Raw genomic sequence first — 17,460 nt, 5'->3', positions numbered from 1 at the left:
AAGGCTAACCCCAAGTTTCTGTCTCCTATCTTTCCACTGTCTTACTTGAACTTTTGATTAATTGATTCCTTTAATTATAAAATGATAGCTAAAAATGTCATTAGAGTGTGATGTTCCGTTGTGTCCTTAGACTTCTCCCGGGTTAGAATGCTCAAAGATAAATGGGCTGCATCAATACCTAACAATAGCTCACTTGTTGGCTTGTTTTTTCTGTACCAGGAACTGTGAAAATTGCTTTTTATATAATCCTTTTAGATAACTCTTTTTTTTTAAATTTTTTATTAAAAAAATTTTTTTTAACGTTTATTTATTTTTGAGACAGAGAGAGACAGCATGAACGGGGGAGGGTCAGAGAGAGAGAGGGAGACACAGAATCTGAAGCAGGCTCCAGGCTCTGAGCTGTCAGCACAGAGTCCGACTCGGGGTCGAACACACAAACCATGAGATCATGACCTGAGCCGAAGTCAGATGCTTAACTGACTGAGCCACCCAGGCACCCCTAGATAATTCTTACATCAAGGTATTGGTATCATTATTCCTACATTAAAGAGACTAGCCCAATGCCATTATTATTATTTGAAGTAAGGATCATTACTATTCCTACTTTAAAGAGACTTGCCCAGTATGACACATTGGTAAGAGGTAGATCTGAACTTTGAACTCAGGCCTGCCTTTCTGCAAGGCCTGAGCTTTTTTTTTTTTTTTAATGTTTATTCATGTTTGAGAGAGAGAGAGAGAGAGAGAGAGAGAGAGAGAGTGAGCAGTGGAGGGGCAGGGAGAGAGGGAGACACAGAATCCGAAGAAGGCTCCAGGCTCTGAGCTGTCAGCGCAGAGCCCGACGTGGGGCTTGAACCCACAAACCATGAGATCATGACTTGGGCCAAAGTCAGACGCTTAACTGACTGAGCCACCCAGGTGCCCCTGCAAGGCCTGAGCTCTTAATAACCCCAGGCAAAGATGATCTCCTGTACCTCTTATAAACAAGTTAATATGCTGTAATGAGTAGATTCTCCATGGCACAATACTTATGGAACAGAACTATGGCAAGCCCTTTCCATGTCTTCATGGATGTAGCTGGAGAGGGGTTTGGAATCTAAACAGACTACTTTGTCAAAGCTGAGCTCATGATGTTTTTGAAGAGAGGGGTGAATGCCCAAGATGAAATAAACTTTGTCACCAGGTTATAGCCTCTGCCCCTCAGAAAACTTTAGCATCTGAAATGTTTAGAACGTGGGAGATATTTGAACTGGCAAGTTATATTGATTTTCAGAATCAGGAGTCCATGATCCTGAGGGATCAGTCTCAGGGTTCACAGAGATATTTGGCTGAATGGAACAAAAACTCCCTGCCTTTGCCTGAAACTAAGACTGCCACCTCTTTGTTCCTCACTAAGGAAAAGGGAGCTTGACATACAGTAAACTGTCATGTGCCAGAACACATGTCTTAAGTTATGCACCTAGGGTCATTCTGACAAATACCATTGACTCATTTCTTCATTTTTTTCAAAAGATAATTGAAGTATAAAATATAATTGATTCCTTGATATTAACAGGTGTCTTTGCTCTATTTGAAAAAAACGTCTCTTTCGTTAAGGTTTTGGCATTAGTACAATTTTTAAAAATGGAATTTTAAGTTAAGGTTCTTAACTAAATATTTGTTTCTATTTGCTTTTCCTCTCACTAATTTTCCCAGACTTTTTTTTTTCAAGACCAAATTCCTTCTATTTCTCACTTTTAAGTTTCAGTATAATTAAAAAAATAATTGTTGGAAATACAGTCGATGGTTTGTCTCTTTTTTGGCTTTTGGTTTTTTTGTTTGTTTTTTCAGTCAATTTTCTCATTCTCAGACTATGCATTAAGTCACGGGGTGATGGTCAGGCCAAAGTTTATCTTATCACACCAGAGTTTTTAGGTCATTTCCAGTTTTCTTATTTTTTCTTTTCAGACTTTCACTTGAAAAGAAAATTAATTGGGAAACACCAGTAAAGCTTTTTTCCTTCCTCTTTCAGCTACTCACCTGCCAACTGCCAATTCTTTCTGAATTCTTTATCTGATGTGCACAAGAGACAAGGAAATTGTGGCTGTTCCTGGAGCTGGCAATAGTTAAATGGAATTCTAGAGAGTGACTCAAACCCACATGTATTTTGTAGAGTCTTTTGATTACACACAGCTTTCTTGGAGACATAAAAACCTCTTGAAGGATTAGCTTGCTAGAGAGAATTACCATTTTGGAAGATTTGTGTCACATTTCAATGACAAAATTATTCAAAAAATGCTCTCTGTAAATAATCTCTAACTTCTCACAAACATCTGAGCTCTTGGGGGCCAGAATCAGGGCATGATTTGCATAGATTAAATACACACACGTACATACACACTCACATTTACTAATCCAAAGGTCTCATGGTTGTGTTATGATACTCTCTGGAAACTTTCATCAGAATAACTGTACCAACTCTTTAAAGGAGCCTGTTATACAGACCATGAAAACACTGTTGTAGAAACCTTATTAAAATCACTGATGTATTTGAGTTATATTAAGGCCACAGCTGAATTAACTTGGTTAAAATCCAAGTATGTTATATCTATCTTTTCCCCAACAGACTAATATGAAATATAAAGTTTATTTTTTTCATTTAACACTTTAAGGAACATAAATCATATATTATAAACACTTATGATGACTCTTCTGTTAGATTTACATCTCATTTTTTTCAAAATGCAATCCTTGACATTGCTATTATCTGTGTTAGCTACATCAAGTTCCCTGAGATTAATTATTTTTACCAGAATACTGGATGTGTTGGTGGAATATTTTGTTTATTATGCTTCTGTCTTCTTAGACTTTCATCAAGTATTCAAGACAATATAAAATATTAATGCTGGACAATAACTTAAAATTTTTTGCAGTTGATTAAATTCTCATCAGAAATAGTCCACAGAGGTTGAGTAATTTTGCACATTTGATTGATGACTGACCACTGTCAGTGGCCAAGAAACAAAATGCCACTCAAAATGCCAACCTTCTCTGTGAAGATGGAGTCCATGTCAAGTGAAAATGTAACTCACTTTACAAATCAGCCCAACAGTTGTCTTGGCTTTCGGGCTCCAGTCAAAAATTTCATGGAAGAAAGGTAGTAGAGTGACTCTGTGCCCTTCCTCCTTATTTAAGACTTCCCTAGGTCAGGCTCCCACATTCTAACTTTCCCATCCCAAAGTAAATTGCAGTGAGAAGTTTTGGAGAAGTTATCTCTGAGTATGAAATGTTCTCTGACAGGAAAATTTCAGAGAATGTGCTCATGCTTGTATGAATATAAGCAGGTGTTTCTATGGCTGGGATGGGGGTGGGCAAGATGGAGAGGTAGATGAGGGGTGGGGGAGAGAGCTGTGATATTCCTGGAAATAATTTGCTCTCATGTCATCCTGGTAAAAGGCATCTCCCTTAAATCAGGCAGGCATAATGAATGGTGTGATACCTGGTAGCCTGCACAGTTATAAATACATGGCCTTTCATCCTAGAGATGGCCCATTACCACTCGCTGAAACAGTCTGTCACAGTGGTGCTCTGGGGCCATTCATTTTTTATGACCCCCTTGGCGACGTGACTGGGATTTCCTGAAACCAAGCTCAGGTCCCTGCCCAGTAAGTGCTCCACATTAATACCCTCTGATTCCTTTCTTCCAAAGGTTATCATGTCTTGGTTTTATTTGTGTGTGTGTGTGTGTGTGTGTGTGTGTGTGTGTGTGTGCATGTGTTTTCCAAAGACAAACACACACATAGAGCCACAAGCAAGCTTGGCTTTGCTGGAAACACAGCTTATTCACAGAGTGAAGCTTGGCTAAAATTCAATCTTATAATATTCGGAAAGTTCAAAGTTTCCAGTTTAATGCATAGAAAGTAAGAAATTTTGAAAAGCATTTGAAAAATTATCTCTCCATTCTGAAGGCTCAGATTTCACATTGTGAAAGGCAAAACTTTCGCATCGCAATTGCAGCAAAACAGAGCCTTCTGATTTGCTGGCTGCTTCAAATAACAGTTGTCCCTTTGATAGTATTGACACCTATCTCCTTTCACAATCTAGTGCTTCTCCTGCACTTTGTAACATATCCCATCTGTTTTTTAGGGCCCCTGTCATAAGGAAACCTGGGAGAGCGAAGAAAGGCCTGATTGATCACAAGGTCCTATCAAATGTCAAAGCTGGCCCTGGCTGACCTCCCATCTATTCAGAGCTGCTTTGATTTAATCTCCAAACTGGCTGCTTCTCTAGGCTGTGAGTTCTGTCTGCAACCCATGTGTCAGCATTGAGATATGACCTGCTTCACGCTCCATTCATCTCATTTGAAGGACGGAAATTAAACTGGAGGGTCGAAGAGGGGAACTGCTCAAAATACACACACATTAACTGAAGGCTTTTGTGTGGGTGCATTATGAGTTTGAACAACCATTAAAAATTATATTAAAATGAAATTGATCTTTACTCCACTGAAATGGTTTAGAACTTTGCCCCCCTCCCACTACCCTCTCATCTATTCTTTCTGATAGTAGTCATGTGATCCTGATCTCATTAAGGTTCAAAGTAAAGGAGAGAGAAATTTACAAATTTTCAATTTGTTTTAAAAGGTGTCCTTTAGAAAATTAACTTATTGCCTGTGATTTGCACAGTAAATATTTGAAAAAAAATAGAGATCCTAAAAGCTGATAACCAGACTAACAGAAATGTAGACTGCTATGTTTAGCACTATTGATTAAAGTAAGTTTCACTTTCCAAGGTTTTTTTTTTTTTTAAACTCATTTAAAATTCAAACTTTGGGAATTGTCCTCTAACTATCCTGACACATAGCTGTAGTATAAATCTATGTATCCTCGGTTCCATTATTTCTTTCTCAACTTGCCTTGCTCTTTTTATTGGCCCTTTTACACTATTAAGCAAGGTTAGTAACTACTGAAAGCTTGATTTCTTACAGATTTGTTATAATCTCAAAAGTAGACTCTATTTCATCTACTAGTGGTGTTCCAAAATTATGACTTAGGATAATAATATTCCAAATGTGTTTGGAAAGGGAGTTATATTTATTTCTACATGTATTCATTAGCTCATACATTCGTGCACTTGTTATTTGAACTTTCTACTATAACGATACCCAGGTAGGGAAAATGCCTTCTACTCTTTATAAAGTGTATTGCACGTTTCCTGTTATAATAGTAGTGCATATCCACTATCAATAAACAATCAACAAAGACAGATGAGGAGAGAGAATGAGACAGAGACAGAGAGGCAGAGACAGAGAAGGACAGACAGTATAAGAACACTTTATTTTCCTTTGTGGAATCACATTGTTCCTTTTTGGGAGAAGACTACATTTTCAGTTGTTTTGGTCACCCCCCTTTATGTATATATAATATCATTTTGTATGGAAGTGATGATTTTATTTTGTTAATATTTTCCTGAAGACCATTTAAGTTTAAAAAAATTTTGCCACTATAAATGTTATTATATAAAAATATTTTTATGCTTCCATGATTTTCTCCAAAATTCTCTAATATGAAAATACGCTGTGCCCAATTTACTATTTTCAGTCAAAAGTGTTTTCTTTTGCAGTTCTTCATTTGAATATTCACTTGGAAATAACTTTCCTTCCTAAATAATCATATGTGTTTTCTTTAGTACATATTACTTACTTGTTTTATATTTAATATGTGTAAGAGAATGAATACTATAGTGAATATTCGTGTTATTTCTACATAAACCATTTCACAGGACTTACGGAAAAGATTTCAAATCTAGTTAAATGGAGGAAAAGATTCTGAGCATCTGAGGCATTCAAAGAATGCCACTTAAGCATTTAGTTTGCAAGCAGGAAAGCAGAAGAACACAATATGATTGTATCTCTCTTGTACTGCTTCTCAGTAAAATCTCTCTTCCTGCATATCCTTATGTAAATATCTTATTACTCAAGGCAGAATGTATTAAAAAATGTATTTTGCAATTTAATTCATTCCTTACAGTGCCAGGTGGGAAGCTGGTTCTTTGTTTTAATGTGATACTTTGCAATAGAGCTTTTTGCAATGATAGAAATGTTCTATATTTGCACTGTTCAATATGGTGGCCACTGGCTACATGTGGCTACTGAACATGTGAAACGTAGTTACCGCAACTGAGGAAGTGGATAATTGTATCTAATTTAAATTGTGGCCAGTGGCTCTCTTATTGAACAATACAGCTTTGGTAGTTTTGCCATTATTTAAAGTATGACAATAGTTTGTTAAACATTGTAGATGTTTACCCAGTTATTCAGGTTCATTTCATTAAAGAATAAATGTTAGATGGTGAAGAACTAATTGTCTTGGAATAAAATAATAAGAAGAAAGATAAAGCCTACTTGTGCACTGAAAGACATTTTTCGCGTTTTCTTTCAGAGAAGAAGATTGAAAGTTTCAATAAAGAAAGGTGATGATAATGTCTTCCTGGAACCCTTGGCTAAGATGGATTGGCAAAGAATAAAATGATCTAGGTTCTAAAATTTGGCTTTGATACTAACCACCTATTGAGTAAGTGACTTTTGGTGTCTTAGTTACTTGATATTCATGACAAAGGGTTTGGAATAAATAATTTTCTTTGTTCTTACTGTGGATAAATTGTATGAATCTATTCTGTTTTATATTTGGAATCAAATACTACATTTTCCCTCATATCTCAGTAATGTGTTTAAGTACCCAGTGCCAGATGCCTTGTTAGTGCTCAATAAGTATTGGTTGAATGAATGGCCATACTTAGCTGTCTACTTGAATCAATAGCTGCTTTCACCATCCATCCTTGTAGCTTGCTATTTTCTACACTCAGACTGAGCAAGATTTTTAAACATGGATGGTTTCGATGCAGGAGAAATCCTTTGCTACAGAGTGGTAGAGGATCATTGGCATACCTCTTTGGCCAAGCTGAAGTCCTTCTCAGCCAAGATTGTGCAGCTGTTAAAGGAGTGGACAGAGGCCTTCTCCTGTGACTTCCAGGATGAGAAGGCCATGGAAGGTCACTGTGTGACCATTACCCACCGGGTCACACAGTGTGACGAGGAGAATGGCACAGTGAACAAGGCTATTTCCCAAATGACACAGAGCCTGCTGCTGTAGCTGGCTGCCCAGAGCCAGCTTCAGGAGCTGTGGGAAAAGCTTCACTCACCAGCCATGGACAAAGGGTCTTTCCTCAAGGCTAAGCCGCCAGCCACTCAGAAGGACATCCTGGGTGTGTGCTTTGACCCCCTGGTGCTGGCCCAGCAGCTGACTCATACTGAGCTGGAGAGGATCAATAGCATTCACCCTGAGGATCTGATGCAGATCGTCAGCCACATGAACTCTCGGGACAAGCACTGGTGCCAAGGGGACCTGACCAAGACCTATAGCCTGGAGGCCTGTGACAATGGTTCAACTGCCTTAGCATGCTAGTGGCCACTGAGGTGTGCCAGGTGGTGAAGAAGAAGCACTGGACCCACATGCTAGAGTTCTTTCTTGCTGTGGCCCAGAAGCACTTTAATATCGGGAATTTCAACTCCATGATGGCCATCATCTCTGGCATGAACCTTATTCCTGTGGCAAGGCTTAAGAAAACATGGTCCAAAGTCAAGATGGCCAAGTTTGACATCTTGGAGCACCACATGGACCCATCCAGCAACTTCTGCAACTACCGCACGGCCCTGCAGGGGGCCACACAAAGGCCCCAGATGGCCAACAACAGCAGAAAGAAGATTGTTATCCCTGTATTCAACCTTTTCGTTAAGGACATTTACTTCCTGCACAAAATCCATACCAATCACTTGCCCAATGGGCATGTTAACTTCAAGGAATTTAGGGAAATCTCCAGACAAATCCATGAGTTCATGACATGGACTCAGGTAGATTGTCCCTTCGAGAAGGACAAGAAGATTCAGAACTACCTGCTCACGGCACCCATCTGGAGCGAGGAAGCCCTCTTCATCATCTCCTTTGAAAGTGAAGGTCCTGAAAACCACATCAAGAAGGATAGCTGGAAGACTCTTAGGATGACTCTCCTTAACAGAGCCTGAATGCATGGATGCAGCCTGCAGATCCTGGATGAAGTACACACATGCACTGAGTTTTAATCTTGATTAAAAAGGTTGAGATGAGGAGGCCTTACTCATTGGGGTCCATTTTGTATATGACCTTTATGGAAAAAAAAAGGTAATTATTTCATGCATTAAAAAAAAAAGTTTCTACTAAACCTTCGCTAAAAGGTTCTACTTCCAGAGATAGACAAGGAAGTGTGAGGTTCCAGAACTTGACTGACCTTCATAAAGGAAACTCCTCAGGATGCTCCTGAAGGCCTGAATAAAGTACACTGAGGTGATAATGGGAAGGCTGGAGAAGGGCCAGAATGCAATGAAGGCTTAACTTCCTGATACTTATCATATATAACTTCTCTGAAAAGGAGTTTCCATACCTCAGCCATACTGACTACTCTGATTACTCAAGTCCAGAATAATTAAACTTTCCTTCTTTTATATTTTGATATATCATATATTTTACTTGTTAGATATTTAATGTTACCTTTTTTGGGACATAGTTTTTAATGTGATGATGTATTTTTAATCCAATGAGACTGTTAACTTCAGTAAGAACAAAGGCACAAATCTTATCCCTGGCACACAGTTTTCTGTATCTCACAAACCTCATTCCAGTGTAATCTATTCTTCCCCACCCAAGATCAAACATATGGGAAGAAACTGTCTAAACAGGAAAGCATTGTACAGGCATTATTAGTTGTTATTATGGTAGGAATTGATATTGTAGGTAGTTTAATATTTACTGTTTTTTCTGTTACCTACTCTCATCTGGAAACTTGGTTAACATTTTTCAGAGCTCACTATAGATACTCTGAAATCTTCCCAGAATTTCTAGGATTTCAATCCTATAAGAATGTCTAAGGAAAATTCATTATGCTCTTCCCTGAGAAGAGATAATATTAAAAATTAATGACCATTTCAGTCCTCTCGGATGTAATATAATTCAGGATAGGGGAGGAGGTCTGTCACTATCCTTTTCAAGGGCAATTCACAACAACAATTTGAGTGATAAATCCCTGAAGCTTGATGTTCTTCCCATTGTAGAATGTGAGTGTTGACAGTGTCTCCTTTTAAAAGTAGCAATATTTCATTTTAAATTAGTGCACCTGGTTGAGAAAAAAAAAGGGTCAGTGTAGTAAGAGCTATATAGATACTCGTATCTTTTACTCCCATGAATTTCACAACTAAAACTATATCTTAAAGAAATAGCTCAATAGAAATCAAAATCTAAGGGAATGAATACTTTACTTATGCCTAATCAATGATGAAAAGAATTTGGAAACCATTTAAATGCCCATTACTAGGTAACGCTTAAAGAAATTAAAGTATACTACCAAGAAAAAGCATTAGAAAGATGTTAACTTTTAACATTTTAGAGCCTATATGCATAAATGTTCATGCCATAATGTCAAGTGGAAAAACGATAGAATGAATATTTTTACTTAAGTATATGAGATGTTTATATATGTATGGGCACTAACATTCCACAAATAGAGTTGTTTCTTTGGGTAGAAGGTTTCTATTATGTAAAGAACACAACTTTGGGATTAGAGCTAGGTTTGAAGTCCAACTCTGCTCCAAACTGACAGTGGCAAATTATGAAACTTTCCAAATATTAGTTATTTTTTTCCTTATTAGTGTGTGTGTGTGTGTGTGTGTGTGTGTGTGTGTGTGTGAAAACTAAATAAGAAAATCCACTTAAAGAGCACAGGACATAGTAGGAGCTCAATACCATTATTTCTCTTTACTAAATACCTGAGACTTCCTTAGGATGACAAATTTACTCAAATTTGTTTTTGTAGAAATTTCAATATTCTTGTTTTTGACACAAATAAGAATTTTTAGAAGGCAATTAGAAATTAAGGATTAACATGGTAGCTCTTCTATAATTGGTAATCTTTATATTTCAATGGATTTCAGAAGGATATTAAATATCCTGAGTTGGAGGTCAATGTTTATATGCAATTGAAAATATAAAGCTCAGAATGGTATATTAATTTGTAATAACTAGTTTTATGTGTCAACTTGACTGGCCACAGGGTGCCCAGATTAAACATAATATCTCGCTGTGTCTGTGAGGGCATATCCAGATGAGATTAGTATTTGAATCAATGGACTTAGCAAAGTGAATTGCCCTTCTCAACATAGGTGGGCATCATCCAATCCCTGGAGGGCCTGAATAGAGAAAACACTTGAGGAAGGAGGAATTCTTCCCCTTTTCATACCTTTTTCCTGCCTTACTGTTTGAGGTGGAATATCTCATCTCATCTCATCTCATCTCCTCTCAATTCATCTTCTCTGGCCCTTAGACTAGGATTTACAACATATGCTCTCCTGGTTCTCAGGCAGTTGGACTCAGACTATCAGGTTTCTTGGATCTCCAGTTTGCAGATGGCAGATCATAGAACTTCTCAGCCTTGAAAATTACATGAGCCAATTCCTCATAATGAATCTCTCTCTCTTGATGATAAAATTTTATAGATAGATATAATAGATACGTCTATTATTAGATAAATAGATGGGTAGATATATCCTATGACTTTTGTTTCTTTGAAGAACATAGACTAATACAATTTTGGTACCAAGAGTATGGAATTGTTTCTCTAATCTAATTAGGTTTAAAGATGCTAATGACTCTCTTTCCAGTATGGAGAGAGCACTTATAATCCGCAGTGTAAACTGTTTATAGAGATATGCAAAACATCTGCATAAATCACTTATTTATAAGAAACAAGGAGCTAGGTGACATAGTATATGGAACTTCTGAACATTTTTGAAAAATTAATGAATATAATGACATTGACTGATTGCTCCTAATATTATTGACAAAGTAGCAAAAGAAAAGGAGGAGTTCAGAGATTTAAATTCCCAGCTCAAGCTCTTCACAAATGACCTAAGAGCTACTATGCATTCCTGGAAAGACCCTTATCACCTGTAGCTACAGAGCTGAAGCTGCTAAAAACCAAATGTAGAACCTCATCCTGTGACTTGTTAAATTACAATGCAACTTGAACTTCCAGCCTCACAGGGTGTCTACTATTAAAGTGAGGACATTGAATGGGCAAGAATGGGATCATAAGCTGGGATGAGGTTGTGTGAAGATTCTGCTGAAGCTGAGGACATTGAGTCTCTAAATTCTGGTAATTCTTCCTTACCAGTGGAGGAAGTCTCCCCATCTCCAGCAGAGTGGGCCTCCTCACCCCCTCACTCCTCACAGTGGCATTCCCACCTCTAGTGGTACTGGCCTTGTCATCCACAGCGGTGTTGGTCTTTCCACCCCTGACTGACCAGATTAACCCTACATTCCCTGGGAAAACTGTAATGGCCTCCCTTAAGGTATTTGACATGCATGACAATGCTGAATCTCCTCAGAACCCATCCAACCACCCCTCTTTGCTTCTAACCTATAACTAGATTCAAGTACCAGCAGGTCCCAAAGATGAGGTATTCTGTGTGACCAATGAGAAGGTGTATTACATCTGGCTAACTTTTCTAATTTATATAGACAGAAATCTAGGGGACATGTGGGAATAGATACCAAAGATGTAGGACAATGGTGGAAGGAACAGAAAGTGGGATCAAGCTATATTTATTGACACAGGTTCATAAAGCAGATTATGCATTTAATGTTGTAATTCAGGGAGTTTAGAAAGGACTCTAATAGTTTCTTTGGTTGGTTGGCTGAAACACGGATCAAGAGATGACCCCGTGAGTGAGTGGAAATACCAGACATGCTTTGTAGAGGAAGGGATCCAAAGGCTTAGGGACATTACAGTGTTAGAGAGTAGATTTACCATTTAAGAGTGACTTACCGAAATTAGGAGGGTCCAGAAGACATACATTTCAGCAGGACTGTGAAGAATAAATTTGTAAGGGGAGCCCTGGCGTCCTTGAAAATCTCTGTGATTAGTCTTCTCTGTACACCAGACCTCACAGTGGGCACTGCAGTCACTGAATTGGGAAACCTCAATGCAAGGTCATTAACTAGATCCCAGGGTAGAAAGGGCCAAGTGGTGGTACTCAACCATCACAGGCAAGGTAGGTGTGGTTACTATAATGGACACCAGAGTCAAAGCAGCAATCAGAATATTCTGACTCACACAGACCTATGGTACTGGCTAATTGATCATGATATCTCTAGAAATGAAATAGCCAGAAAGCCTGCTAAATTCTTACTTGATCTGTACAAGTGGAAAAGTTCTAGGTCAAGTAAACAAGTCTAACCTGAATCATAAGAACAGAAAGCCATGTCCCTTCAATCAATTCCCGGACATGAGCCAGTTTCCACACCCAGAAAAATTTGAATGAAGGGGAAGCTGGATCCCCTTGAGGTATGACTTCAGTACACTACTGAAAATGTATACTACTAATATTTCTCTCAGCCATCCCCAAAAGGAACTATGGCCTTTTACCAGGGTAACCCTCTATTGGTGAAAGGAAATAATCAGACATTTGGGGATTATTGGACAAAGGCTCTGAACTAACACTAATTCCAGGAGACTCTAAGCCATTACTGTGGCCCCACCAGTCAGAGATGGAGCATTTGGATATCAGATGATCAGTGGAATTTTAGCACAGGTCTATCTTACAGTAGGCCCAATGGATCCCTGAATCTATCTTGTGATATTTCCCCAGTTCTAGAATGCATAGTTGGAACAGACATACTGAAAAGCTGGCAGAAACCCCACATTGGTTCCCTGACCTATAGAATAAAGACTATCATGGTGAAAAAGGACAAGGGGAAGCCACTAGAACTGTCCTTCCCTAGAAAAATAGTAAATTAAAAGCAATACCATGTTCCTGGAGGGATTGCAAAAGGTTAGTGCCACCATTAAGGATTTGAAGGATGCAGGGCTGGTGTTTCCCACCACATCTCCCTTCAACTCTCCCATTTTGCAGAAGACATGCACAAGACAGGTGGATTGTGGAGAATGACCAGTGGGTTATTGAAATTTAACCAATTGGTGGCTCTGATTGCAGCTGCTTTAGCCAGATGTAGTTTTATTGCTTAAAGAAATTAACACATTCCCTGATACCTAATAGATCACGATTGATCTGGCAAATGTCTTTTTCGCCATCTCTGTCCATAATGTCTGCCAAAAGCAGTTTTTTTTTTTTCAGTTGGTAAATCCAGCAATACGGTGCACTATCTCAGGGGTACATCAACTCTTCACTCTCCTGGTGTCATAATTTAGTTTTCAGGGATCTTGATCTATTTTCCCTTCCGAAAGATATCACCCCCAGTCCATTACATGGATGATAGCATACTGATTGGGCCTAGTGAGCAAGAGGTAGCAAGTACTGTAACCTTGTTGTAAGACATTTTTTGTCAGAGGGTATGAAATAAATCTAACTAAAATTCATGGGCCTTTAATATCAGTGAAACTTCTAAGGTCCAGTGGTGTGGGGCATGTAGAGATATTCCTTCCAAGGTGAAAGGTAAGTTTTTGCATCAGACACTTTTACCACCCCAAAACAGGCATGTAACCTATAGTGCCTCTCTGGATTTTGGAGGGAGTTAACAGGTTGGCTCAGGTGACTGATTCTGATTACCAAAAAGAGATTGGACTGCTATTCCACAACAGTGATAAGGAAGAGTATGTCCGGGCTATACAACATCCCTTAAGGCATCTCTTAATATTGCCAGTCCCAGATTAAGACCAATGAAAAATTACCACCACCCAATCCAGGCAGGACTGCTGATGACTCAGACTGCAGGAACAAAGATTAGGCTCACCCTACTGGGTAAAGAACCATGACCAGTTGAGGTGCTTGAAGGCAAAAGGAATACACAACGAGTAGTGGAAGACAATAGTTCTAAATAGCAGCTATGACATATGACCCATTACAGAAATGAAGACTGTGATTTTCATGAATATTTACTCTTTATTTTTCTATGAATACATTTATGTGGTGTGTGTGTGTATGTTCTTTGAATCTGTGTGTGTGTGTATGTGTGTGCGTATATATATATATATATATATATATACGCACACACATACATATATATATAATTTTTTTCCTTTGTTCTTTTATTTACTTATATAAAATAAGATATATTAACTTTATATCATAGCATTTAAGTATTGCTAATCTTAAATCATAGTATTTAAGTTATAGGATGTCAAGGAGAATAGAAAACATGAATCAAGGACTTTACCTTCTCTTCTGGGGCAGGAATTTGTGAGTTTTTGGTTGTGCACAGGATAGTTATATAATGTTAGGTGGAATTATGACCTTGTTATTGTCTTTATTTGAAGATTAAATATGGTTTAAGAAGATGCACATGGGTGTCAAGTTGACGAGACGTGGACTTATGATTGTTAATTTTGTGTGTAAATTTGGCCATGAGGGGCACAGATTAAACATTATTTCTGGGTGTGTCTGTAGCAGTCTTTCAGGTGAGGTTAGCATTTGAACCAGTGGACTCAGTAGAGTGGAATATCCTCACCAGTGTGGGTGGCCATCATCCAATCTTTTGCTTCTGTTCCTCTGAAGAACCCTGACTAATCCACGCTGATCTTGACTATAAACTAGAGAAGTTTGCATTTGTTTTCCCCATACTGTTGACGTTAAATTCTGGAACACTTATATATACTTTCCATTAGCCTTCTGGGAGCTCCTTTCTGTTGATTCAAGGATGGAATGTCCCCCAACTATAAGGCAATTTCGGAATACCTAGAAACTCACTATGTAGTATATTTGAGTATTTAAAGGAAATTGGTCTTATAAATGAAAGAAGATGGGCAATGATGGAAAAAGTGACCTTTGCCGCTTTGTAGTAGAGGCCAGAGAGGACAAGGGAAGATCAAACAAGGGGATTAAAGTTCTTTGTCAAGTGAAACTATTCCTTGTACCCATGCTTAATTACAAAAGGAAATTAGGAACAAGTGCATGTGTATTACTGCATGTATTAATGTAGAGTTTAATTGGTTTGGAGTAAATTAATGGCTGCTTGCAATATTTCTGGCAATTTGTTATAAGCTGTGTAATTTTAAATTGGTTTCTTGAAAATGCTGGGTAAAACATTTTAATTCACACATTGCTTTAGGAATTGATTGGGGGATAATAAAATATAATGAAATGTTTTACCTCAGATGGATGTAAGTTCTATTTGCTCTGCAATTTTTTTTTTAAACTTGAACGCAAATAATGAGTACACTGCTAGGATCTTTCGAAGAGCTGTAACTGTTTGTAAGTTACTTGTCTCTCTCTCCATTGGGCAAACTATAGCTATTTTAAAATTCTATTTTCTTGAAGCAGTAGAGAACAAGGAGAATCCTCTAGGGCTTTCCTCTTTTATCCAAGAAAAATTATATGTGAAATTGAAAAGCAAGGAGGTATAAAAAATCTGGCAACTCAGCAAGGAAATTATTATAAGAGACTAGAAATTGGGACACTTGCATGTGGGCCACTAAAGAGAAGTTCCATGAATTCTTAGCTGGTTTGTGGTAGCAATAGGATTCCATATGACCAACTGTGAAATGGAGGTGATATCAGTGGGTTTTACCTGATGTGAAAATTAAGTGCAAGTCATCTGAGAAAAATGACAGTTATTCTTATAAGATTGTCAACCAAAAAGAAAGCAGTGGTGTTTATTAGCACCAGTTTTTTGATTTTTGAAGATTATTTTCCTGCTGTGACCATAAGTACCTGGGAAAATTTCAGGCAAAAGGAGATCTGGGCATTTGAACCCCCTTAATGAACATAGGGCCCCTCCGTGTTATGGAAATTGGGCTCCTCTCCCTTCCTTGCTAGCCAGGCATTCACTTCCTGTTGGATTTCTTCATTTCAACTAAAATTTTCAGCTTTCAGAAATACAGTTACCCACAATTTGCCCGCTCTCCTTTTGAAAACTTTTTTTGCCATTATTTTCTTTTGTGGCTGAGCAGGCAGTGATAGAACCTAGAAAAGAACTCTGGAATAGCTTATAACCTAAATATTCCAGAATTTATCCTCAAGTTACCAGTGATATTACTACTGACAAAGCGATGTCTCCCCCCACCCCCGCCCAAATGCTCTGTTTTCCCTTTCTGTTACTGTCCTACATTTTATGGATTCTTTTCTGAAATATCTAATTTCCTCATGCCAGTTCCTTTCTTTCTCTTACCTTCAACTTGAAAGCCTATTCTAAGAAAAGCTTCCCCCGGCTCTGCCTCTCTTCTGCTTGTCTTTCTGAAGGTTGTACTTCTATTATAGAGTTTATCGTATTACATATTGTAACTTTTTACATATGAATTTGATTCTCCCATTGGGCTTGTTAGCTCCTTGAAAGCAAGAACTGTATTGTATTGTTCTTTGTAGCTCTTTGTAGCTTAATTATGTTCATGTGCACAGTAGGCACCCAACAACACATACTAACTTATTTAAGTTGTAAATGACTAATAAAGGTTATTTCTTACATTGGCAATGCATTTTAACAAGTGGGTGTAGATTTCATCCTGGAGACTTGGGGAATTAGTAAGTAAGAAGACAAGGTCTCCTTTTCTTATTTTGGTTTTAATCAGAGGAGACACTTTGGCACATCTGAAGTAACATCACAAGAGCTCTTCCTTTTCTGTCTACCTCTGTAGCCATTTGTGGATCCCCAGTTTTGTTTGTTTGTTTGTTTGTTTGTTTTTTGTTTGTTTCCATTCTTATTTTCGAGCAGTTTTAGTCTTGGTTGTTAGCTGGAAACGTAGAGACATTTTTGGAGGAGGGGCTCTTCTTCTTTCTTCATTTATTTGTATTTGTTTCTCATTTTGGCAAAAAGCTTTCCCCAGTGTTATTTGGCTTCCTCACTGCACCCTTTTAAGGTGGGAGGAAAGATAATATAATCTTATTTAAAGAAATCGAAGTTCAGAGAGTCGGGCTGCTTGAACTCATTATGACTGAAAAACTAGAATTTTTATCCTTACTCTTCATTACCCCAATTCAGTACTCTTTCATCCTAAAATAACTTTACATAGCATATATTCATCTTAGGATATTTTCTCAGTAAACTTAGAGATCAAGTACATAATATTAGACCTATGAAATGATCTGGTTTAACAACACTTTATCACAATGATTCTTCTTCACTTAAAGTCTAAGAGATGTTTTTGTCCATCAACAGACAATATCCATTTATTTAAGTTTAGATATCTTATTAACTTTATTGATTTGTTACTACAACTGATCACCTTAGGTATTCTCAGCACATCAACATAGTGGTTAAAATAACAATAATCTCTAGGAATGAAGATTAAATACATGTTGATATTAAACTTCTCCATAGTCCACAGAACTATTTTGGTCTTCTTAGTACCAGACAAATTTATACGACAAGATTAAATTGGACCGTCTGTGACACATACCTTCAGAGACATGTGTTATCAATGACCACTTTGAATCTTCAAGGTCCATCC

The 17,460-nt window shown here is 37.8% G+C and overlaps 1 protein-coding gene and 1 long non-coding RNA gene across 2 annotated transcripts in view; both read left to right on the top strand.

Moving 5' to 3' along the window:
- LOC123380018 overlaps positions 1–6,679 on the top strand; it is a 47,100-nt gene extending 40,421 nt beyond the window's left edge. Inside the window, exons 3-4 of the long non-coding RNA XR_006585234.1 lie at positions 4,123–4,269; positions 6,417–6,679. This is a non-coding gene — a long non-coding RNA (uncharacterized LOC123380018). The remainder of the gene's footprint in view (positions 1–4,122; positions 4,270–6,416) is intronic.
- Positions 6,680–6,860: 181 nt separating this feature from the next.
- On the top strand, positions 6,861–8,757 carry LOC101100407 (ras-GEF domain-containing family member 1A-like). Its single transcript, XM_045037325.1, is given in 2 exon segments — positions 6,861–7,410; positions 7,413–8,757. Coding segments are annotated over 2 exon segments (1,194 nt in total). The 3' UTR covers positions 8,057–8,757.
- Positions 8,758–17,460: the final 8,703 nt, after the last annotated feature.

Source organism: Felis catus, chromosome C2 (assembly GCF_018350175.1).
Source record: "Felis catus isolate Fca126 chromosome C2, F.catus_Fca126_mat1.0, whole genome shotgun sequence".
Classification (NCBI taxonomy): domain Eukaryota; kingdom Metazoa; phylum Chordata; class Mammalia; order Carnivora; family Felidae; genus Felis; species Felis catus.
The sequence above is the reverse complement of the archived record's forward strand: the minus strand, read 5'-3'. Positions and strand labels throughout refer to the sequence as shown.